This window comes from Azolla caroliniana, unplaced genomic scaffold, assembly GCF_043228905.1.
Source record: "Azolla caroliniana isolate FFs.n. ecotype wild unplaced genomic scaffold, voAzoCaro1.0.p SCAF_8, whole genome shotgun sequence".
Taxonomy (NCBI): Eukaryota; Viridiplantae; Streptophyta; class Polypodiopsida; order Salviniales; family Salviniaceae; genus Azolla; species Azolla caroliniana.
Window position 1 is genome coordinate 4188817 of NW_028230443.1, and position 26627 is coordinate 4215443.

At 36.4% G+C, this 26627-nt stretch overlaps 3 protein-coding genes across 4 annotated transcripts; 1 reads left to right on the forward strand and 2 right to left on the reverse strand.

Annotated features, from left to right (window-relative positions):
• Window positions 1-1903: 1903 nt before the first annotated feature.
• On the reverse strand, window positions 1904-8837 carry LOC147860852 (dimethylallyl, adenosine tRNA methylthiotransferase). The gene is made up of 8 exons (XM_087323914.1): window positions 8531-8837; window positions 6508-6654; window positions 4527-4624; window positions 3534-3606; window positions 3404-3464; window positions 2794-2879; window positions 2636-2725; window positions 1904-2357 (listed from the first exon to the last, which is right to left on the reverse strand). The coding sequence occupies exons 1-8, from the start codon at window positions 8723-8725 to the stop codon at window positions 2295-2297; spliced, it is 813 nt and encodes a 270-aa protein (XP_087180040.1). The 5' UTR covers window positions 8726-8837; the 3' UTR covers window positions 1904-2294.
• Window positions 8838-11098: 2261 nt separating this feature from the next.
• Window positions 11099-15311, forward strand: LOC147860853 (uncharacterized). 2 transcript variants are annotated; one of them, XM_087323708.1, is made up of 7 exons: window positions 11099-11350; window positions 11983-12187; window positions 12313-12514; window positions 12917-13110; window positions 13700-13856; window positions 14025-14189; window positions 14463-15311. In XM_087323708.1, the coding sequence occupies exons 1-7, from the start codon at window positions 11140-11142 to the stop codon at window positions 14910-14912; spliced, it is 1584 nt and encodes a 527-aa protein (XP_087179834.1). In that variant the 5' UTR covers window positions 11099-11139; the 3' UTR covers window positions 14913-15311. The 2 variants fall into 2 exon arrangements, with proteins under 2 accessions (XP_087179834.1, XP_087179835.1); XM_087323709.1 differs by having other exon boundaries at window positions 12051-12187.
• Window positions 15312-20203: 4892 nt separating this feature from the next.
• Window positions 20204-25641, reverse strand: LOC147860854 (transcription factor GTE4-like). The gene is made up of 6 exons (XM_087323460.1): window positions 25414-25641; window positions 24628-24760; window positions 21190-22958; window positions 21060-21105; window positions 20900-20980; window positions 20204-20490 (listed from the first exon to the last, which is right to left on the reverse strand). The coding sequence occupies exons 3-6, from the start codon at window positions 22735-22737 to the stop codon at window positions 20447-20449; spliced, it is 1719 nt and encodes a 572-aa protein (XP_087179586.1). The 5' UTR covers window positions 22738-22958; window positions 24628-24760; window positions 25414-25641; the 3' UTR covers window positions 20204-20446.
• Between the last annotated feature and the right edge of the window lie 986 nt (window positions 25642-26627).

A 26627-nucleotide genomic window follows, 5' to 3' on the forward strand; every position in this document is an offset into this window, starting at 1 on the left:
CCTCATTATGCTCTCTTACATTCAATTCTAAGCTTTTCTTCTATCAAAGCAAGACTTTGAAATCTTTATTTCAATGTCAAGTTGCAATGCACACATTAGATGACACGTGATGATATGGAACAAAGAATAATGAGAATTAGACCTACTTTTCAACATGAAGGGGAAGATTATATCAATATAAATATAGAAGCTGATTTAATAAGAAAAGGTGCATTTGAAATCATTTATTTATGAACGAAATTTGTATAGACAGGGAAACAAAGGATACTATCATAACTTTATGTTTTTCCAAGTTTAGGCGCGACCACTCTTATCATGGCTTAGATAACTTCTTTATGAGATGATAACATTTTTAGGTATAATTAGTATATAAACCTTTCTAAGCTAAACCTTTAGACCTTAGTACAAGTTGTGCATGTCTTGTATTTCCTCTCTTCTTCGACATCTTTGTTGATACTCAACAATTTTTTGCCTCATTTTATATTGCCTCCTTACAACCAGCATTACATAATGCAGTTACTCTATAGCATCGAAAAAGATTTAGGTGGAACATAGGAATTTTCTTTATATTTGCAACTTGATGACATTTGGAAAATTTATGCCATCCTTGGTTCCAAGGATCTCTCATGGATTCCTTCTCAACAGGTTCTTAAATTTTTAATCTTTGCTCTCAATTTCATCTTCATTATTTCGTTGTCATATATAAAATCTACCACTAAAGTTGTCATGTTTTGAAGTGTGATCTCCCATATCATCAATTATAATTGGATTCCTTGCATCATCTACAAAATCTACCACTAAAGTAATCCTATTTTTAAGTGTGATCTCCCATATCATCAATTGTAATTGGAATCCTTGCATCATCAAGACATTCGTAAATAGATAATCCAACAATCCCAAATGAGTAAGGATGACATGGTTACCAATTTCAATGAAGATCAAATCATCAAGGAAACCGCATACAAATGTATTGAACCAATGTTGGTGAATACTTACAAAGTTAACAAAGTTTTTCTTGCCTCCTCCCATTCTATTGAGAGTGATATTCTACTCTTGTTTACATTCATTGGTCTAAAACAAGTGCCAACTCCCATATCTTTTTTCATGAAGATGCACAAAAAGAAAATAAATTTGGACAAACTCAATATTTAATACAGGTCTCTCTTCAACCATAGTTATCCTACATAACATGTTTTCTCACACAATATAAAGACTTGTAAGTTGTTCTTTGTGTTTGGAGCTACAACATTTCGTGCTTCATAAGCTATAGGAACCTTTTTTGAATGAGGTAGATGGAAGTCTTTTGGCCTTGAAATGATCAATCAATGAGCTAGATATGCATTAGTACTCAGTAGAGCTACTTTCAATATGCATAAAAACTCCCCCCAATATAAATAATGCCCCAAGAAATTTGACAAATATGACTACATATCAATTGCTAGAGAGTGTAGCTTGTTTTGTGTAGTAAAAAGTGTTATTATTTGGAAGTGGTCATAATGTAGTTTAATGTTTAGGCAAGAGGTATCAACTAATTCTTTTGCTAAACAGCAAAATATTATGATGGTTTTCAAACCAATAATTATCATGATAATTATAGTATATCTTAATCATAAGATCACTCTACTAGTAATGCATCAATAATCAAGTAAATAGTGCAAATAAACATACAAGTTGTGATGATGCATCTATGACACTAATCACAAAAAAATTGGTGTGGCTCAACTATAAGAAAATAATCTTCTAACTTGTATAAAAAACACTAAATATTGAATGCCCTAGCAACAAGACAAATCTCCTCGCATTGGTGCATATTGATATATATATATATATGTTGATTGATTTTAACAAGAAAGTACATATGCATGATACATAACATCGATAATTTTTTTGAAGAAGCCATACAAAACTAAAACTGAAGTGTTTGTTAATTGATTAGAAGGAAAATACTCGATACAAACTACAACATTACCTCGAAAAATATGTGACCAGAAGACGTTAGCGTTTGGAGCAGCACTTCATAGCATTAAATTAAATCATGCGTACAATGTCCTCGAGTGTAAGGTCGATGGCTTTGTTTCACGGAAAATTTTGGCGATGCCATTAATGCATTCAGAGAGGTGTTTCTTGAATAGAGAATAATAGATGCACATGCTAGCAAAAACCTATATGTCAGAGCTTTTGCGAGCATACATAGGATAGAAAATGGATGTTAAGGCTCAGGTAAGCATCGTAATAAATCACATATCATACCCTACAAGGTTGGACTTTCTTTCAGACAATTTAAATGACGAGATCTACACGGTGATGTATTTGAGCACGGCGCCACGAATTTTCTCCATGAATTGTGATGCTTGATCCTGCATTTCATTTCTTTACAAGTTACTCTTCAAAGATGTGGATCAAGTGGCATCTTCCGCCATTAGCTTGTTCACATACATCCACACATACACACATACACACATATAATGATATATGTAAAGACATACAATACATACCTGAATGCATGCATACATACATTACATACCTGAATGCATGCATAAATACATTACATACAGGAATGCATGCATACATACATAGTTGTGTGTGAGAATTCTGTTTATATATTGATAACATCACTGTGAACAAATTTGCACACCTGCCCTTGCGAGTTTGCAGCCGCGATGTTCTCATCCAGCAGGGCTAAAAGAGAACGGTCAACCTCATTTTTCTCTACCATTTCTAGCAGCTGAAAAAGGAAGGGGTCAGCAAAGAGACGATTTAAATTCCGCAAAAGAAGAGCACCTAGTTACCCACTGTTGCTTTTTTATCCTTCGATGCGAGAAGCCTCGCCAATCTCTCTCTTGCTCCTAGTATATCTATTGTCATCTTGTCATATGCCTCTGTTGCATAAGAGGGTTAGACAATCAGAAGAAGTAACAACAGAAATGCACATGGCTCTTCTTTGGGGGTGACACTATGGAAATAGTAAACATAAGCTACTTAGTTTAATTCTTGACAATTTACAGATATCAAGGGGGTTTTTTTGGCAAGAAAAAATATCAAGGGTTTTTAATTAGAAAGCCCATGATATAGAAGGTTTACATAACACTGAACCCTACATTTGCTGCATTTCGTGGTAGCATTTCCATTGAGATGAAGTCATGCGAAAGATGGAAATCAAAATGAGCCTTTATTTGTGCCAAGTGGTACACAAATACAATTGAGGGAGAGGCTTTTCCATTCTTTTATCATGGAGAATTTGAACATGACCTTTTAAAAGTTCCACATCAAAGTTTTAAGAAAAATGTTCTTTTGAATGATGATGACTCACATTTAAAACAATCCTCTAATGGGTGAATAACATTTACCATTTACAGAAGCCTTGTACATTGAAAATAAAAATATTTCAGAAAGTTAAGCATACCAATTCCTTCTTGCAAAACTTTGTTTAATGCCTCGAGCTCTACCAATTTATCCTCGACGTCCTACGAGCAACAGACATAATAAAAAGATAGTTCTTTCAACAATTTGAGAATACAATAAACAATGGTTACCGGTGTACGGTTTATGGAGAAACGGGCTGAACCAATCTCCCTTTGAAGAAATGAGAAAAATTCATCGTTTAATCTGGAACCAAGAAGAAATAATTTAGGACTCAATTTGATTTAACTACCTGTTAGATGTCTAATAATCTCATTAGCCTTCACAGTATTTGTGTCCATAATCCCACTCACTTTCAATACAAGTTGTAACCCCACATATGAGTATTTTCTGATTAACAAAGTTAGGCAGATATCTACTTGCAAGCTCTAAAGAAAGAACGATATATTAATGTCTTTTAAGAGGCCAAAATGGCCTATAAGACAAAAAAAGAGATTATATCTGCAGTGTTGTCTCGTCTTTGAGAAGAAGAAATCAAAATAATGCTACTAAATAATAAAAAAGTAAATAAGATAAAAAGATACTAAAGAATCTTGTTATCGGTATACTGCAAGATTCTAGGAGCTTGATACAAGGCTAAAATAAGATGGTAGAACAACTAGCCCGGACCAGGTGCAAATCTGAGACATTTGTCATAAATAATGAAAGAAACACCAAATACCACAAAAGTTTTGGCCACTCCCCTAAGTTTTCAAAATTTACCAGAGTATCCCCCCCACCCCCGGCAATGGTAATTTTTTTAATGACCAATCTGCAGAGACATCAGTTTTTAATGACCAGTGCGGTGTTCTGGTCAAATTTTGAAAACTGTGGAGAGTTCTAGTAAATATCAGCAACATTTGGGGCATTTTGGTATTTTCCCTGAATAAATATATACTTGAAACTCTTCATCATTGCTAATATGATATATCTATCCTAGGCATAGCTGGCACGTATGTTCACAATGCAAGTGAAAGGTAAATTCCAAAGATAATCCACTACAAAAAAAATCTCCATGTCCTATTTTCTCTTATATATGCTCTATCCTCAAACATATTAACAGAATTCAATTAAATGAGCACATATATATATAACAAACATGCTATATAAGAACAAAAAGTTGTTACCGAGGTCGACATCGTGCAACTTCAAATTCAATATCTTGTGCCTCTGTATCTAGCAAGAAATTAACCAAGTCTGCATTTGTTTCAGGAACCACCCGTGCCTGTTTGCCAGAATTTGACAAAAGAAAACCAAATTTCACTTGCTAGTAGGTAGAACATACCACTTCAAACAAAAAGATTTGCTGGAACAAACAGTATCAACATAGGTATATATTTAAGCATATTCAAGTGTATATGTATATATGTATGAGTGTGTAATATGCATTTATCTATGCATGTCAGTGTATACAGTTGGCTGGAATAAATGTGTTGGTACATAATGAGACATACATGTTAGATATAATCAATTATCAACCCCAAGTTGTCAGTTTATCCCCACATGTACTCTTAGAGTGCACATTTTGTGATAGCACCCCAAATGAGTAGCTATTGTGCAACCCAACCATATGAGTTGTTGATGAGATGTCAATGTGGGAAACCGCAGATGAGTAGGACGGAAGGTATTTAGGAAAGAGGGAAGAAGAGTAACAGGATTGACTAGTCAGGTTGACTAGATTCTTTGTTGGCAGGTTAAGATGTACTTAGTCTTGAAGTATGTGCCATTGAGTTTAAGATAGGTACTATCTAGCACTTTAAGATAAGTAGGTCATATGAAATAATTTGGTTGGAAAAAGGGGAACATCCCCACGATATCAACTGACTTGCACATTTAATGTGATAATAAGACCACAAACAAAATATAAATATCCACTCTCTTTACACAGCTGTTGTATTCATTATCCATGTCAACTAGCTCTATAGTTGACTATCCAGATCCCATCTAAGATGTGAGCGCACGTGTGGATTACCATTGTGAGCTACTCTCATGTTTAACAGAAAATCTGTATTGACAAATACACATCTCTGTGAGTGTAACTCTATATGCCTATCTAGTCAATTCTCAACATTTTTAACAATATATTTGTACCTATGAAAATGAATGGAAACAGTGCATTCTCATACATATATAAATATGCATATCCATGCCTGTCGATGCATGAATGCATGTAAGTATGCATGCATGCATGCAATGGATGAATGGATGCATGTATGTATCTACATATATAATCACATATGCATACATGCACGAATGTATCCATGTATATATGTATACAATCACATATATATATACATGGATATGTGTGTGCATGTATGCATGCACATATTTTATTTATTTGCAAAAATTAATGAAGCTAAAATCTTAAAGTTCATGAGGGAGGTAATTTCACTTATGATTTTAATTCTTTGCATCACCACTCTTTAAAAATATTTTCCTTTTGTTGCGGACTAATTTCATTAATTCAGCAGTGTAGCTTTTCCATAATGAAATATTTTGCCCATTGATCAAATGCTATATTAAAACATGTAATGGAACCAGAGACACTGCAAAATGTTGATTCCATTAAATTTGAGCCAGGAAATTTCATTGTTACGGAATAGAAACTTATAAAAGTATTAAAAAGTGAACCTATAACTTGGTTCAAGTTTCTTTCATTGTAATTATCTATTGTTTTGTAAGAAACTAAAAATATTGTATTGTGTTTACATGGTGCACACCGCACATCATGCTTGAGAAGTTCAACTGCCTACAGTCTTATGCAGCTATAAACTATGTCTTCTACACATGCTAGCTACAGTGTAAATAGACTATCTCAGCCTTTTTAGTTTATTAGTTTGGAACCCGAAGATAAGTATGAAACAAATCTTATTTCATAACTGTGCATGATGTGGAACAAAATCATGACAATAATGAGTTATGGAACAGATAGTTTTAGTTCTGCAACTCTTGAAAACAGCTCTTTTTCATTCCTGATTGTTATGCTCATTCAAAATACAACTGTAAAATGACCTATGTTTACATGAATATACACAAATGTAGAATATACAGAGACAGAGATATGTATGTAGACTTGCAAATTGAGAATAGGTATCTGAAGGGACTCACTTCCCGGGCAGCTCTTCGTTTTTCTTTCTCTAACTTCAATTGCCTCTCATATGCTTCCCTTGCGTCCTTATCTTTCTCTAAAGATTTTTGAAAAGTTCTTCTAGCAATATGGCCACCTGTTGGAGGGGCAAGTATTCCTTCAGGATCCTGACAAAAGAACAGAACATCCTAAGTCCTTGTTATGAACCCCTCGGTATTTAAAAGAGGAGTAAGGAAAGATAATTGAAATATTCCCAGGAACCAATTATCCCTCTTCTGGATTTATAAAACAGCATGAAAAACCAGCATTCCAGAATCTGTCCTTACATAAAAATCCTTAAAAATTGTAGCTGTTTATCAATAAAATTTAAAAGTTCATGAAATGTTTATACATTAAAACTAGTAGCTTTGCCCTTCTATAAACAGGATAAACATTCATATGTTTCTCTGCATAAAACTAGATTTCTGTGAAACTTTAGATACATAAACACAAATACATTTACCTATAGTGGCAAAATTTGGTTGTCTCTAGATAGAATCTTGCAAAACTTATATGCATAAAACCAGTGTCATTGCAATTACCTAAAGATTTTCATCAAGTATATTTACACAAAAACCAATATCTTTGCCCTTATCTAAATCAGATATAAATTCATAAGTTTCTCTATGTAAAACTAAATTTTCGTGAAACATATAAAACTAGCAACTTTGTCCTTATCTGAATCAGGTGAAAATTCATATGTTTCTCTACGTAAAACTAAAATTCTGTGAAATACATAAAAACCAGCAACGTTGCCCTTATCTAAACCGGTACAACTTTATATGTAGCTCTACACAGAACAAGAATATCACAAATATTATGTAATATACCTGAAAGACATTATGTCCGTAAGTATGTATGTGTAAGTCTATAAGACCAGTGGATACTGCAGAAAATCATCTGCAAGGATCTATCTCCCATTAACAGAAAAAACAACTGGAAAAGTAAAAAACAGCTAGAAGATTCTATATTCCATTAAACCCATCAAACGTGAAAGAGCAAATAATTGTCGAGGTGGAAAAGAAAATTAAAATATTTATATTCCATGAAACCCATCGAAATGAAAGAATAGATAAAGATAAAAAGAAGAAAAAACACAAAAAATGAAACAAATAATTTAATTGAAGAATATGATGCATAGGCATTAAAAAAATGAAGACATTAAAAAATTATCTACAAGGGTTCACCTGCCTTGCATGAAAATCTTCCAAAACTGAAACAAAAGAACATTGGTAGAATTTGGGTGTTTAATGATCAAACTTCATGATAGAGAAATATAATGAACAAGAAAGGCAAGAAAAGTATAATAGACGTAGAAAAAGAAGAAGAAACTAATTAAGGATCTATATATCTTCAAAAAAGAAAGGAAGAGAAGGATTCTATCTCACATAAAAGCCAAATGAAAGAGAATTTTTTTTGTAAAAGACGAACGACCTATATATTCTCCCTTGAAAACTATCAAACAACAAAGGACAGATTAAGTGTAAAAATATGGCCTTCCATGAAACCCATCAAAAATGGAAAAAAACAAACGAACACTAAAGATACACGAATGAACTAGCTTGGAAACCATCCAAAAATGGAAGAAGCAACCAACTTTAAAAGAAGAAAAAAATCTATATCTGCCCATTCGAAAAACCCATTAAAAATGGAGGTTAAAAACACCTGTAAAAAGAAGAAAAACATCTATATTATCCCATATGAGAAACTATACAAAATGGAAGAGATAAAAAAACTGCAAAAGAAGAAAAACAGATCCACACATTCACCCATATGAGAAACCATAAAAAAAAAGGAAGAGAAAAACAGGTCTAAAAGAAGAAGAAGAAGAGGAAGAAATATAGGAATTCTCCTATAAGAAAACCATCAGAGCATCAAAGAGAAAGAACAACAGCAAAAACATCAATGTAGTAACTTATGGGATAGAAAAATGAACTGCACAAATGAAAACCATCGCTTTTTTATTTTAATTCCTCGAATTGAATGAGAAGTAGAGAAACATACCCATCCAACGCAGCTTATCCGGAGGAGGTGTTGTCGTCGTCGTCCAGAGACAGATGGGAATGAAGTAGAGGTGAGAGGAGATTTAGTTACACTGAAAACAGAGTAAGGGCTCAACGAGGAAGATGTTGAGGGGGAGGAGGAGGAGGAGGAGGATAAGACTTCAACACTAGAAAACAGAGCAAAAGAATTGGCCATGGTTTCTCTGTGTGTGTGTGTGTCTCTCTCTCTTCTCTGTCTCTATGTCCCCTCAATTCTATCCAAAGTTTGACAAGTGGACCATATCATCATATGCATACATACTCCACTTCTCTCTCTCTCATATCATCATGATTCATATATGTACATACATACTATCCACTTCTCTCTCTCTCTCTCTCTGCTCTACCCTGCCCTGTTCTGATCTGATCTGAACTCCTCTGTTTGGAACTCCTTTGTTTGGGGGGGGGGGGGGAGGAGTGTTCACACTAGTGTCTCAAAACAAATAATGTTCACCTTCCGAGGTTCTTTACCGGAAACCCGAAAAAAGGCACCTACTCCTACTGATTACCCAAGGGGGGGGGGGGGGGGGGTTGTTATCTGGGTAGTGGCTCTTCTATATGATGCTTCGGTACTTGAAGGTACCTTCTAATGAGTAGCGGGGATTTCCCCCCGGGTAGTGGCTCTTTATACGATGCTTCGGTATTTGACAATGCCTTCTTCTAATGGGTAGCGGGGATCCCCTCCCCGGGTAGTGGCTCTTCTATACAATGCTTCGGTACTTGACAATACCTTCTTCTAATGGGTAGCGGGGATTTCCCCCCCCGGCTAGTGACTCTTCTATACAATGCTTCCATCCTAGAAGGTACCTTCTAGTCAGTAGCTTGGAGGTTTCCTGCATTGTCATTTGTATATGATGCTTTTCAGCCCTTGATGGCCTTTCTTCGCACAATAGACATGTTCTGCTTGCTCCACGCAAGAATTATAGATAAGGCTGATTTCAATGCTTCGGTCTTAGAAGGTACCTTCTAATGGGTAGCAGGGGTTCCCCCCGTGAGTCTTCTATGTGATGTTTTAGTCCTAGAAGGTACCTTCTACTAGTGGGCAGTCGGGGGGTTTCCTATGTCATCATTGTATATGATGCTCCGGCCCTCAATGGCCTTCCTTGGCACATCAAACATGTTTTGCTTGCTCTGCACAAGAACTATAGAGCCCCATTTTGAGGGATAACAATTTTCGGAGTCGATGTGCCATGGTTTTGTCAAATCCTTGTGTATTAAAAGCCCAACGTTAGCCCACCATGAATGGTAAAGCATGTTTGCCCTCTCTCCCTTCAGCTACGAAGATGTTTCAACTTGCTAGTTTAACTTTTTAGTATTGGTATTCTCACTTTTGTTTCTCCATAACCTAAAGGCAAAAAAGAGTGAAAACAATAACAATTCCCTTTCAAAGAAGATATTACATTGTAAAGCAGAATGTTGAACCATAGACTCTATACATTACATAGTGTATCAGACTTCCATCAATTCGATCTAACAAATTATTTACTTGCAAATTAATTTACAGAAGCTAGCAAACATTATAACATTGCCTTTAAGGAAAAGCTAGCAAACATTACATTGTTTTACGGGATTGACACGTTATAAGTTACAAAGTTGCCTTATGGCAAAGCTAGCAAAACACTACTTCGTTTACGGGTTTGAAACATTATATAACATTGCTGTAAGGCAAAGCTAGCAAACACTACTTTGGTTTTTTTTTTTGTTGGGCACTTAGTTGAAAACAAATACTGCATGTTTGAAAGGCCAAGCCAACAACACCGTAAGTCGAGAATAGGATGGTTGCCCAAAAGTGGTCGAGAGAGAGAGAGAGAGAGAGAGAGAGAGAGAGAGGGTGCCTAGATGGATGTAGCTCAGTTGGTAAGGTTGCCCAATGGAGACTAGGTGGTCATGGGTTCAACCCCTACATTCCACAGTGGCATCTAGTGAAATAGAGATATATATGAAGTATATATAATAGAGAGGTGAGAAAATTGGGTTTCGAACCCAAGACACAATGCTTATAGTGTTATCAACTTACCACTAAGGTAAGCTAATTACGATAAAAAGAGAGAGAGAGAGCATGAGTCAGGACAATTGATTTGAAGGTGAGGGCGCTACGGCTCCTCCTTAGCATTGGGGATATTCAAATGACTCAGGCGAATTGGTCGGCACGGGTTTTAGATCATCTTGTGCCTCGCTTTCTTGTGATTCGATTCGACTCAATTCGATTTGATGCAAAGGAGATGAGATGAGATGAGACGAGATGCAATGGAGATTGAAATTCAATGGAGATAAGATGAGCTTAGATGAGATGAGATGAAATGAAATGGAGATCAGATGAGATTGAGCTCAGATCAGATGAAATGAAATGAAATGGAGATCAGATGAGATTGAGCTCAGATCAGATGAAATGAAATGAAATGGAGATGAAATGAAATGAAATGGAGATGAGATGTATCATTCATGAGATCATGTTCTCCTGCCTGCTAGATCATTGCTCTTCTCCACCATATTTGCTTTTTTGCTTTCTCTCCCTCTCTCTCTTTTTCTCTCATTGATCTGCTTCCATCCTCTTCAAGAAGAAGCAGAAGAATGGTGTTGAATTGTATGGCCTCTTTCTTGGTCTTTCTATACTTGTTCTGTTCTTTTACGGTCATATGTCTTCATCTTCAGATTAGCGTTAACGCCTCCTCTGAGCAATGGGCAGAATCAGATGCAGACCCAGAGTGCTCTGCTTGGTTGGTTCAATCCATCCCCACTGATCTTCATCACCTGCCCATACATCCTGGAATTCTGTCCACAGGTACACCATTACAATCATACACATACATAGGTGCACAGCATTATTTTTACTTGGTCCACAAGAGAGGGTTTCATGAATTAATTTAAATTTTTTCTTAGTTCATACAGAGAAATAGGGTTTCATGGATTAATTAAAAAAATTTCTTAGTTCATACAGAGAAATAGGGTTTCATGGATTAATTTAAATATTTTCTTAGTTCATACAGAGAAATTCCATTATAATGGTTGCTCAAATGTTCATACTCTGGGGTTCTTGACATTATTTGGGTTGAAATTTTCTGGAAAACATTCCATGCTAATGACTTGGATTTGGAATAAATTTTATATTTTGGAGTTTTAGTATTGCTCTGAAATATCCATTTATTTCCTAATATGCATGTGTACATGCACAAAAAATTATGTGTATACACATAGCCATACACATAGGCAGATACATACACACGCATTCACATACACATAATATGCATATGCATACAAAACATACATGTACATGTACACCTCCCATACCCATACCCATACGCATATGCATACAGATATACACATACCCATAGGCATATACATACACAGACATATAATTTTATACAACATATACATGTGTTTCATGCAGCTAATACATCTGTCATTGATTAAAAGGCGATGTGTTCCAATGGATTGCTGGAAATGCCACTCAAAACCTGGATTTACTTGTACAATATTGGCAGTTTCTGGCCCAGCCAAACAACCCTCTTTCAGGGGATTATGGGTATTCTAGTGAAGACATGGAGAGATTTGGTGCATCTATTGGCCAAGAAGTTTATCAATCACTGGATGCAGCTGCAACAAGAGGTATTAACATGAGGTAATTAGTGTATATGTGCGAATGATGTATGAATATTGTGATAATGCATCAAGAATTGTGTCTCTGTAGAATACACGAAGTGCGCTTACATTTAAAAGGTTATGTACTGGCCATGATCATGACAGGATCATTCAACATTCAGGCCTTTTTCCTGATTATGATGAAGAATCAGAAGCTTTAGCTGCATCACGTCCTAACTTAAAGAATGTGACGTTACATTTGGATCAGTTTTGGGGTTCTGGCATAGTGCATGCAAAAGTGTGGATTGCTGACCGAAAGGATCTTTACATAGGATCTGCAAATAATGACTGGAAATCTCTGACACAGGTTGGTAATGGCAAGCCTTATACATGCATCTGAATTTAGGAATTTGTTTCTTAACGGCATAATCATGGAAAAAGTGAGAATTTATAAAGCCATTTTTTTGTATGGGAGAAGTTTGTTAGTTAACTCCCAAGCATAAAAGTTTACATGAGAGAGCTGTTTTTCTCATTGTTCAAAGGCACAATTCTGGAAATTGAATATTTTGAAATGATCTGAAAGTCAAAATACGAACGTTTCTTTACCATATATACACCATTATACCCATTGCTTGAGATGGTTGAACTACGACCTTAAGGCTATAAAGCATAAGGTGAAAATGATTTGTTTGTAATTACAGTTTCTAATGGACATATAAAGGCAACACTCTCACGTTGTGCTTTAGCACATAAATGTGTGATTATACAGGTGAAAGAGCTAGGTATCTATATGAAGAACTGCCCAACTGTAGCAAAGATAGTGGAGGGGTATTTTGAGAATTTATGGACTCTGTCATCCTTAAATGCTTCACAATATATAAAACAAGTTTGGGATGAGCAATTTCAGCTATCTCGTCCGGTGCCTTGCTGGTCTCAATTTTTGTCACCAGAATCACGCTGCAAGTATGAACCCTTACCCAGTTGTTTTTTTTGGGATATTTACCAGACACCCCTAAAATTTTGGATATTTACTAGATACTGGCAAGTTTTCAAATAGTTTTCTCTTTATTTGGTAATGAATTTGGATAAACAAACCCCATTAATATAGGTCTTTAAGTTTATTTGCAAGCTTGGATAGGCTAACATGCTTTATAGTATGTAACTTATATCAAACTCAGATGTCCAAATATAAAGAACGTCAAAGTAATAGTGTCTCTGCAATCCATATTGTGAGAAGTTTTCAACATCATTTTTAGAAAACACCAACGCAAGGCAAAATATTGAAAACATAAATTTGTCATCTGGTTGAAAAAATGGCAACAATGTGGGATATTCTTGATTCTAGACATGTGACAACATCTCAGTAATGGAATGTTTTTTTCACGGTGTTTGATGAGTTTGGAAGTGAACTTTGTATTTGTTTAGGGATGGATGTCATTTATAATTGAGATAAATTAAGTGAACTTTGTGTGTTGTGTTGTGTGTGTGTATTTCTTATAAATTATGTTTTACACATCGCCTAGATACTCTTTTGTTGGTGGTTATTTTGTAGATCTCCTCTTCCAAATAAAGCTCAGGAAACCAATGATATTGGCTACCCTCCAAGGTTCAATCCATATGTGATACCTGTGGACCTTGCTACCCCTGGGAAGAAAAAGAATGTGTCACAATCAACTAGCAACGTGTATCTTTCCTTTTCACCCCCAGAGGTTTTCTCCTAACAATGCATTATGCTTTCTATCTCTTCATGTCCTGAAAAGTCATGTATCCATTGTGTTGTATACAGACATATGCTTCTGAAGATACATCACAAAAGATGGAAATATGGAGGTAGCATAATGAGGTTGTATTTATAAGATCATTATATGTGAATGTAGGTTTCCTTCCAAGATCATCAAACTGATGAACAAGGATGGGTAGGAACTATCCTTTCTGCAACCTTAAACGGCACTGTTCGGATAAGTACGATGGATTGGCTTGGCCAGTCGCAATATGCTGATGCGACGATCTATTGGTCAGCTATCTCTACTGCTATCTCCAAGGTAAAGAAATTTAAGACACATGCAATGGTGAAGTCTTAATCAATAACTGGCATATTTACGTGACTAAGTTGCTAATACTAAGAACAAATAAACTAGCATCATGAACATTCTACTATAATATAAAGTCGTCATTGATATGAGACCATTTTCTCTAATCATACATATATTCTGCTAACCTTAAAAGTTTTTCAATCTCTACTCTTAAATTTTGTTTCTGTTTCCTCTCCAATAAGAACTACTACCATTTACCACAGTCTGCTCAAAACATTTCAGGTGGTCTTTACAAAAAATGTGAAAGTGAAGATATTGGTAGCCTATTGGGCACACAATCTTGATGGGACAAACCAGTATTTGGATGCACTAAGTTACACCAATACACTTTGTAACTCATCCAAGTACAACAAATGCAGAGGAAAAGTAGAAATAAAATATTTCAAAGTCCCTGGATTTAACCAAACAGGGCCAAAAGTGGTAAATGGATCAAAAGTAGACAACATTTATCCAAGCTATACGAGGGTTCTCCATGCAAAGTATTGTGTAAGTGATGTAAGGGTGCATATAGGGACTAGCAATCTAGTTTGGGATTACTTTTATACAACTTCAGGTGTGAGCTTTGGTGCATATGATGAAGCTCTTGTTTCTCAACTTCAAGGTGTTTTTGATGCCGATTGGGCTTCTCCTTATGCTTTTCCATGGCAAAGTGCGGAAAGCTCCATTATATAAATATCATTAAGAAGAGCTTTGCCACTTTCTCCATACACATGGCCAAGCAATCTAACACATGCCGATTTAAGGGGGGTTCCATGGGTCATATTGGCTCCTCATGGAGATTAATATATCCTCGTCACTATGGTGATTGTTTGTGGGTCGAAATTGATCCCTTACCCGACCATTGGTAAATCTTTTAACCACAAAATTATTGACCGACTCTTGATCAACATTGTACATGTATATAAGGCCTTAAGATGATGCCATCATTGTGTATATGAATTCATTCCTCAACCAACTATAGCCAAGTCTTTAATTACAAAACTACAACACATCTCAATCAACAAAAACGAGAATTTGTATAGACTCATTATGGTGGTTCCTATGAGTATGAAATTGGTATCTCTATTTCGTAAGTCGTCAAGCAAAAGAACATTGCACAATTCTTGGAATAAGCTCAATTAGTGAAAGTATGTCTCCAATTCCCCTTATAATTATGTGTGAATATGGCATTCCTATGACACCTATAATTAGAATTCACCATTTGTTGATTTTGATACTTTACACATTAACGTGCAATTGAATTCAACATCATTGCCTCTAGATGGTGTGTGTTCTTCCAACATTTTTCCATAGATTTCACTAAAGCAAGTTTCTTACAATCATAGATGAAAAGAAAAGAAAACTTTCATTATGTCAATGAAAAATAAGGGGAAATCTTCAATCTAGCCCTACTTGTATAATTGTGAAAATGCTCTTATGTTTACAAGATATTTATGTGTATCTTTGTAATTTAGAAAAGCCAAGTGCGTTGAATGATGGCATAGAGGGGATTGGTCATCGAGGGGTTACCTTCATATGATTGTGGAGTTTTTGAATTAGTTTTTGTATGATCCCTTATTGCATTAAATTGCTTATAATTAGGATCATCTTTGTCGATTCATCTAGATGAATTATTGAGTGGATGCTTGATTTTTGTTGACCAACCCATTTTGATAATTTGCTTATTGGATTTAACAAACTTTTCTTCTTTCTGTGGTGGTGGTTGGCCAAACATTTAAAGCGAGTTGTTAAACAACACAATCTTCATAAAATTTTTGGCTTGTGCATGAAATTTATATTATTTAACAATTAGGAAAACACAAGTAATTGGAGTGTTTAGTCACAAGAACAAATCTTCATGGCAAAAAGCAAAGCAAAACTTATGAATGATAACCATCACTTCATCTAGGACCATGAACAAGAGGGGCCAAAACGTGGTCATATTTTATAACATAAGGGTACCCAGGAGTCAGCAAAAAAACAAGGTGTTTTTCCCATAGAAATAATACTATCAAGGTGAACATAGCTTCATGGTCAAAACTCAAGTGTTCTTGTGTTGACTTACGAAACCAGAAAACCACTTGTTAGATATTCACCTAGAAAGGAGGGTTATTGTTCAATATTCTAGCTTGCTTGTTGCAACAGATAAGTAGAGTTTTACCCATTTCATGGCTTTCAATAAAGCACATTGATCATAAAAAAAGTTCTTGTTTTATTTGTATGCAACAATGAGGATCCATTGTGAGTTAAAAAAACGAGTAACATAAAAATTTCAACACTTTCCGGCTCCTTCACCAACCTTGAAAAAAATGAAGCTTTTTTTAAAATATTCAACAAGACAAACCTATTACTAAATAAAATTGTTGGTAAAATTTAATCTAATAAATGATGGGCATTGAGCAGAAGTGGTATAGAATGTGAAATTGGGAAAAATCATAGGTCACGAGATGCTCTTATAAAGTCATGGATCACATGATTCCACCGAATGTCTTAGTTGTAGAGTGGGTAGCTACAGACAGAAGTTTGACATATTTCATGTCTTTTTGAATTGATAAAGTATTGGAAAAAGGAAGACGTGCAACACGACCCTCTCTCCCCCCTCCAAACAAGCTCATCAATGACACAAGAGTTAGAAAGGAAGATATATTAACGTCTTCTAAGACCAAATTTGGCTCAAGAGAAGCCTACAATTGACACTTAGATAATAAGCTTTCACAAGAGTTAGAAAGAAAGAAAGAAATATTAACATCTTCTAAGACCAAATTTGGCTTAAGAGAAGCCTACAATGGACACTTAACTTAGATAGACTTAAGATCGAGAAAGAAAGATATATTAATGTCTTCTAAGGCCAAAATTGGCCCATGAGACAATTGGTTTATAACAAACAAAATGGGATATTTACCCATTCATCGAGAGAGAAGATATACTAAATTGTCTTTTAAGAGGCGAAAATGGCCTATTAAGACCAAACTAAAAAGATTACATCTTTAGTATGTTTGTTCTCTTTTTGTCTTGGCAAACAAACCAAAATAAATGAAAAGAAGTGAGTGAAAATAAAACGTGATTAAAGAGTCTCGTTATCCATACATACATCGTATCCATTCGCGAATGCCTCAATCATTCGCGTATGGTAAACACCCCTGTTCGATACCATACTTTTGTATTGCATGATTTATGATAATATACGCATTCTTTTGCATTCGTGTGAAAACGAATGTTTTCCCATGCATTCGAGTATATTACGTACTATGCATATACATATACATATACACACATACATATACATATAAGTATACCTATACATATAGGTATATGTATTACATACATACATACATACATATACCATACATATACATATACATATACATATACATATACATATACATATACATATACATATACATATACATATACATATACATATACATATACATATACATATACACATACATACATACATACATACATACATACATACACATACATACATATACATATACATGCATACATACCTATACATATACGTATATGTATTACATATATACATATACATATACATATACATACACATACACATACATACATACATACATACATACATATAAATATACATACACATACACATACACATACACAACTCTTGACAGACAGACAGACAGACAGGGCAGGGCAGGGCAGGGCAGGCACACAACTCTTGACTTAGAGAAGGGGAAGACATCCTCTGTAACTCACTCCTCTCTTCCATCTGATCTCAAATGCCCATTCAATAATCTCATTTGTAGCATATAATCCCTTCTTCTTCTTCTTCTTCTTCTTCTTCTAAGCAGGACGAAAGACTAGGTGTTTTGGGTCATCATCAGAATTATGTCTCCTCCTCCTCCTCCTCATCACCTTCATGGGGGTAACCCATTAATCGATCTTCTGTGCTGCCCTTTCAACTGTGCTGCATCACTGGTTCAAGGCCTCTTGAGCTGTTTGTGTCTACCATGTCTTCCATTCCTCCATGGTGGCCATCATCATGGTCATGGTGGACATGGGCATGGTGGCCATCATCATGGTCATGGTGGGCATGGGCATGGGCATGGGCATGGTCACTAATTCTAAACCTCTGTTCTTTCTTGCCCGGAAAATCTGTCATCCGTGTTGTACTTTTCCACTTCTTTTCCTGCTTTTTACTTGTTGATCTGTTTCCATGGCATGATTCCTCTTATTCCAGACGTTTGTCTTACCATAGGACCTTAGAACTTGATGATCTATGAGAATGTTGTTAATAATGTATTTCTTCTCATGAACTGCTTCATGTTCATGGGAGATGATGATGATATTGTTGATGGCGATCATGACGATATTGTTCATGGCATCTAAATTTGATTTTAATATTTCATCCGCTCCTAGTTTTGCGATTTGATCGTTTCTAATGTCACATCCTGTGTATATCTCATTTGCTCAATTATCTGCGAGAGAGTGAGAGGGTTTAGGGTTTGGTTCGTCCAGTTAGAGAGAAATTAATGGGAGAATACTAAACCCAATTATGTACATATTTGATCAAACATTTTTGAGATATAGAATAATTTGGAGGATTTATTGCGGAAAACGAATTTAGGTTTTTTATTTGAATTAAAAGTGAATAATCACATCAGCTGATTTGATTGGATCTAAGCAAAGATTTGATTGGAATGACAAAAGTTTAATTTTTGGCTTTTGATTTAACAATAGGAAATGTGAGGATCTAGTTAGAATATTTGAGATGTATTAATTGGAGGAATCATAGAAAATGTGAAATTGTGCCTGGTGATAATTGATCCAAAACTACAAGAAGAATTTGGATGAAAGCAATTTTGCTGATACAGTAAGAGATTATAATTGAAGTACACGCGGTTCAGAAGAGCATTTTAATTGAAATTTCTCTTGGTTCAGATGCTCTGGAGCAATGCTTTTGTTTCTTCAGATGAGGTATTTGGATGGAAAAGAACACACATTATTAGGATGTAGCAATAGTCGTTAAGTGGTGTTTTATTCTGTAGAATCTCGGAAAACCCCAATGACGCTCTGTACCTTCAAATCATCAGTGTAAAAACCTAATTCCCCAACATCTCTGCGTCTTTAAATCATCTCAGTGTAAAAACCTAATTCCAAAGATGATCGTGCCTCCATTTCTTTAAAAACAGTTCCCCCCTCCCCAATCATAATAGAATAGAATGTCAGGCTCATCACTTCTATAATCTCTGCATCACAAGGTCAAGTGATCTTCAGCTTCTATCTAATCTGTAACAAGCTCGGAGAGTATCAGCAACATTTATATGCACTATGACAATATCCATGTGCTAGAATAGAATGCCTTCTCCGTTATGGGAAACTTCTCTGAAACAATTTGCTTAAAATGCTATTGCAACATAGGGCAGATGGATGTCAAGCGTAAGAATCACCCGCCATAACATATATAGCAACTTACCACTACATGGCTATATTGCCAAGTCGATGTAGTGCGACAATGAAGGTAACAAGTTATCCCCAACGGCTCAAAGGAAATAAATCTCACAATGGAAGAAGGTATTGGAGGGTAAAGAAAATTATTAGTCTTACTTGAGATATTTCAATTGGCAGTTATAGTTTCTTTAGATACCACATAAAACACACGAAGAGTAGATGCAAACTAAGTTTTTGTCATTGTGTAGAAGCGATGTGAAATTTCACCAGCACATTCCAGAGGGAAAGAAAACTGAAATATCCCCAACTCTTTTGAGTATTCTGATATAAGTTCTTGTTGGGTTTTAAAAGAATTAGACTTCAGCAACCAGATTTTTTTTATGTAAAAATCTCGAGCCCTACAAAAGCCTTGATTGTAAGAGTGTTTGAGATTGGTGATGTAAAATACAGCCAATGATGTAAACAATATTTGTGCTACAAGTAAGATTTGGGCAACACTTCTGGAACCCTACAAGCCTTGATAATAAAACTTTCTGAAATTAGTAATATACAGCGAGTCATCTAAAACCAATTTGTGCTAGAGTAAAATACAACAAGTTCACCAAGGCCCATGCAGCAAATGGTTCCCATGATAGAAGCATTACTTGACAGAACCAGTGCTATCACCGACTGCTGTGCTAGTACTAACTAAAATTAGTGCCCGAAAAACTTCAGTGATTTTTGAAGAGTAACAATAGCGTGCAACCACATTGCACTCCCAAACTACAATAAAATGTAACCCACTTGTCTTGTGAAAAGATCTATCTGTCACTATCAGTAGAAGAGGAGCTCCCGGAATCTGAACCTGTTTTACAAAAATAAAAACATAGTTACGCACAAGATAGTTCATCGTGAAGCTCATCAAATAACCTTTTTTGTCTTACCTTATTTTCTGGTGAGATTTCTTGCCTAAATGGTTCATTTTTTAGAGGATCTGTGTACACACAAATCTGGTGTTGACAAAGCATAATCTATTTTAATCTTTTATCTATTCTGCCTATAGTTACGTTTCCTTTTCACCTTTTTGCCCTTTTTAAATTATGGTTTGCAATTGCATTGTCTGTTACTTTACCTTTTCTCCCTACTTATTATAATTTTGGATAGAAGTCTCACCAAAACAGTAATGAGAACAAAAATGCTCACTCATTGAATTCCAGTCAATTTTTTCCTTGTTTACGAAAACAAATACTTCCATATCTGTACTCTATACTCACCACTAGATGACTCACTGCTTGATTTGTTGCCTGACATAGCACTTCTCTCCTTGTCCATTCCGAGCGGAGCAGACTCAAGCACTGCCACAAAATAAGCTATAATAATAAGTTCACAGAGAATGCAGTTGTACATGTTTTCAGAAAGTTATCCAATCATTACCTTTCTGTTTCTTATTTGCTTGATCAAGTCGATCATCTTCAATGGGCTGTAACAGAAGAAAGCAGAGAAACTTCAGAAGACCAAACTAAATCATTATGTTCAATTCCAAAACTTGAAGACAAATACAAACCTGTTTTGGACTCTCATGTTCGATATGGATGTTATTGAGAGATGCCTTGGCGCGCCGATCCAACTCCCATAGGGTTTCATCATCAAATGAATCCAAATCTATCTCTATTTCATCATCTTCCTGGCTCATGTTCATATTCCTTTCCTTCATCAAAATTATAAGTTCTTCTAGCATTTGTTGTGGAAGTTGTCCCAGAGTTGTTTGTAACTCAACTTTCTCCTCATACGTCATAGGCTTTTTGGGTGGATTAGCTTGTGCATCTGTAGTTGATATCTTGGGCTTCTCTGGCATTTTCATCTTTTCTGAACCTTTAATAGGTTCTGAAAGGACTTTAGCTTTGCCTTGAGTTCCATCACTTGCCACAGTTTTTGGTTTATCTGAAGCTTTGGACTTAGCTTGGCCTCCAGACTTAGTCATAACTTTTGATTTTCCTGGAGCTTCTGGTTTGACTATACTTTTGGTTTTGGTCAAACCTTGAGCCTTTGTTGGAGCCTTTGTCTTTGCTGAAGTAGCTTTGGCCTTCCCTGGTATAACATCAGCTTTACCAACTGAGCCTTTAGACTTTTCTTGTGTATAGTTTTTGCTACCTAAAACATTCTTCTTTGAAGCATCATCTACTTTAGAATTAGGGAGAGCGACATCAAGCAGCTTAGCTGATCCATCAACTCCATTTACTTTTCCCACATTGTTCTTCTCCCACTTTTCCTTCAGAACATCCCATTCTTTTTTGAATATTGACAACAAGACAGCTGCAGATTGGTGAACATCATTTCCTTGAGGATTATACGTCATAGCATTATTAAATGTCAACCTTATATCATCTGCAAACTCTGTAAGTGATTTATATTGTTTCTTATCCAATCTGGTTTTTACAGTTCCAAGATCCATGGGTTTCTTGATTACTGAATGATAATCTGAAAGGCTAAGTTTTACTGCATCAACGGGCTCATTGAAAATCCACCCATCTTCATGTCCCATTAGCTTTTTAAGTATAGCTTTGCATTGTGGCATATACTTATTTAGCAATATCGATGGATCCTGCGCAGAATTTCCCTGAATTTTCCCAGCATCTTGGCTATTCCAACTGTTAGGGAAAGTGTTAGATCGTCGCGAAGGAGGCAAATCATCTTTTGCTGCAATGGCTTTGGGTTTGTTGTTGACCTCATTGGCTTTGGAAGTTCGTCTCTTGTTTAGAGTTTCTACTCCAATAGGGCTAGCGAGTGAAGTGTCACGATGCCCAAAACCATTTAAATTTAGGTCAAAGTGAGAAGTCACCTCCTTACCACTAGCATATCTCGAAGATAGATCATTACCAGAGAATTGTGCATCACTTATGCTTGGATGAGCTGTTGTCAATCGTGATTGTTGCCGAAGTTGCAATTCTCTAGCTTCAAGCTTAGAAGAAAGCCCAAGTACTTTGTTCAAATCATCCTTCAATTTTTGCCTAACCTTCCTTCGCATATCTCTTGTCATCTCATCTGAAAGATCCATATTACTGGTATGGCTGTAATATAGTTCTCTCTTACGATTAGAGGCTTGCGCTATCATTTATATGCCAGACAAACGAGGTAAATGACGATCAGTTAAAGGAAACTAATGAACTCCAGAAAGTGAGGTATGAATGTATGATATGACACTGCATCTTCTGAAGTTCTATTGTTATAAACCAGTGTGATCTATGCTTTAACCTCATCCAAAATGCAGAGAAATTTCTGGAGTCTCCAAATTTAAATCAAATTTGTTCCACCAAAAACCCAAGGCCCTCTAACCTGATAGAAAAATAAGATGCATCAATTAAGAATTCAAAACCACCAAAGATAAGGCTAGTCTGGTCAAAGCACACCGTTGGTTGTAGAGCATCTACAATCTACGAGAATATTCAATGCACATAAGCCTCCACTAGAGACTTATTCAGAAATTCCTCATAATCAATATTGTTTAGCTAATATTTCAAAAGGATGATCTTTCTGAATAAGCTTTTGTGTCTTGGGGAGAACTATATCTTTTAATACTGCTTATTATGGTATCCTTGAACTCACCATGTTTACAGTGAAAAACACAAGCAAAACTAAATCAAATGATATAGTAGTTCATACAAATACAATGCATTAAGTCTGTTGAATTTATTCATAGTTCAAGTGCCTTTTCCAACAGTTTTCCTATGTGGAAAACAACACTTCTTAATGCCCAAAGACTCTAAAGGAATGAAAAAGATGTGAATCCCATTTCTCATGGTATGCAACATGAAAGATGTGAATGGCATTAACTAATATCCTTTGTGGATTATGTGTCCACAATTTAGAAGTGTGATCTGAATTCTATAACAGTTACACCGTGTTCATGGTTATGCTATACCAACAACTTTGCTTCTGTAAACTATATATCTACAATTAGGGAGTCTTACGATCAATTATATTCAATGACAACACTGATCAGTCAGTCATTATCAAGAAGGTTAAGAACTAACAACCACCTAAAGTTCAACCATTTTGAAATAACCCTCACACCATATTTAGAAACAGGAAATACTGAGAATTGTCATTCAGCTAAAGTATTTACAGGCTCTCTACCATACTTCACTTAGGTTTCCACATTTTATGCACAGAAAGGCTTAAGAACTTGTTCAGCTATCTCAATCGAGAGAAAACATATTACCACAACCTTCACATGAAAACTATTTAATATGACCCCAATACAGCATCTGCATTGTCTTTATTCACGGTGTCATTTCTTCATAGTGAATAACAGATAGAAATTGCTGGAGTTCTAAAATTCCATGTGAAACACCATGCAGACTTTAAAGCAACCAATATGATTGGTAAAACAGCAATTCGCCACATTATTAAGCCTTCCAATCTCAAGATTATGATCCACATATAGATGTATTTCTGCTTGACAAATTCACTAGACCAGAGCAGTTTTAACATGAGCAAGCAAGACAGTTTTCTCATGGCTCGTGGCTACCAACAGAGAGAAACTACAGGAAATCCTAACAATGTATGTTGAACACTATTAATTCTTTAAAAAAACTAAAGATTTGCTAATAGATACAAATTTTGGGAAAACCTAGCTGACCAACAGGAATACACGATATAATTTACCCAATAATACTGACTTGGTTTTACTACTCTCAAGATTCAATGCTTTATACGGAAACTACATCTGCTTCACAAGCTTCAAAATGTCAAACAGGCAAAGTTTTCCTGCACCATAGCCTGTACAATGAAACTTTACTGACAGAATCATTGCCAGGTTGATGAGGTCGAGACACGGCCAACTTTAATACTTCAATAAAAGTGGCCATCAAGCTAATTTCCGCAGAAACAAACAAAAAATCCATCTTCATAGCTAACGACAGATTCGAATTCTAGGAAATGCTTAAGAATCCATGTAAAATAGCATAAAAAGCAGATTTTGTGATACACGTGATAACTTTACCTGCTGAGTAAGTCTTATAGTTTCCAGATTAAGAACAAATCCCTCTGTTTGGCAAGCTTAACAAAGCCAAAGAGGCAAGGCTTCTGTGCACCATGTCTGTGATGAAGCTTCATGGACCAAATCCTCTAAATTCCTGGATAGAAAATTAAAACTCAAATTTTGATGTTTCAAAAAGTGGGTAATTCCACTGTGGTTCTTCACGTTACATCAATTTAGGAAATCCTAAAATTTCAAACCGGAACAAAAAAGAATGAACTCAACATCAATAGAGTGAGAAAGCTCGTGATAAAGAATTTTCTTCAACGTCAACAGAAAAGAGGAAAAGGCAGGAATTTCTTCAACAAGAACAGAGGAAATTTGTGAAAGGCAGAAAATCAATTCAACATCAACAGGAAGAGTAGAGAATTAAGAACGTTTCCAAACACAGGACAAAATCAATATCAAAAGAGAGAGAGAGAGAGAGAGAGAGAGGAGAAGTTGGAGGACCTTTGCAAAAACACAGGATATCTTCAAAACGTCAACAAAGAGATGAGAAAATAGGGAATGTTCGCAAAGACAGGAAAATCTTCAACTAAAACAGAGAGGTGAAGGTAGAGGGATTTTCGTAGACGCCTAACATGGAGAGATTTCACGAGGTATGGAATCTTCAGCATCAACAGATACGAGGAATTTAGCAAAGGCAGGAAATCTTCGGCATCAAACAGAAAGGCAGGGGGGGGGGGGGGGGGGCAAAGTGGAGAAATTGGAAGAAACAGAAAACAAGGGAGGAAAGGCAGGTATACGGACCTCACATGGCAGGTAGTAGCAGGTATATGATCTCTGGTGAGGAAGGAGACCGACTTCTGGCGGAGACGATGCTAGAAGAGGGAGGGGGGCGAAGTGTTGGTTCAATTTCTGCAGGAGGTAACCTAATACCTCCACTTGAAAGAAGGAAGCAGGAAGAAGAAGAAGAAGAAGAAGAAGAAGAAGAAGAGGAAATCGCGAGAGCTCAGAGAATCGCCATGGCTGCTTCTCTCTGCAGACACAGACCTTCTTCTTCTTCTTCTTCTTCTCTCTCTCTCTCTCAGAGCACGCCACTGTGTCAAAGGGAAAGTCCTGAGATGAACGACAGCCGTCCGATCCCCACCCCTCCATCCGACGGCCCACATCTCACACGCCCCATATCCATTTTACTTCCTTCTTTCTTTGCTAATCACCCTCCTCTATTGCTTAATCACTCCTCTAGTTCTTAATCACCCCGATTAGGCACCCTCCTCTATTTCTTAATCAACCCGATTAGGCACCCTCCTCTATTGCTTAATCACCCCGATTAGGCACCCTCCTCTATTGCCTAATCACCCCGATTAGGCACCCTCCTCCATTGCCTAATCACCCCGATTAGGCACCCTCCTCCATTGCCTAATCACCCCGATTAGGCACCCTCCTCCATTGCCTAATCACCCCGATTAGGCACCCTCCTCTATTGCCTAATCAGCCCGATTAGGCACCCTTCTCTATTGCTTAATCCCCCCGATTAGGCACGCTCTCCCCTATCTAATCGCTCTCATTCGGCACCGTCTTAATCACCCTCCTTAAGCATCCCACTCCCACACTTAATCGCTCCCGGTTAAGCACCCACTCCCCCGCTTAATCCCCCCCCCCCCCCCCCCCAATTAGACACCCTTGGCCTTGCTTAATAATTGGCCTAGTTAACCATCTTTATCGCCCTATGCCCCAAACACCCGGCTCCTGTTGCCATGTAGAACACTCGCAGTTATACAAGCGATGATATATATGCTTGTACATTGCAATGTCCCTGTCTCGCCATTGTTTGTGCGTGATCAGCCTCCTCCCCCGTCCCCCGTCGAGATGAGCATCAGTTTAGTTTTGATTCATTTTCGTTGATTGGTACCTTTGCTTGCCACCTTTAGGTAGGGCTCTCTGGTTTTTAGGATGGCATCTTCGGAAAACTCTAGGTATCTCCCTATCGTTAGTTATTTCGTCGTTGTGGATGAGAAGTT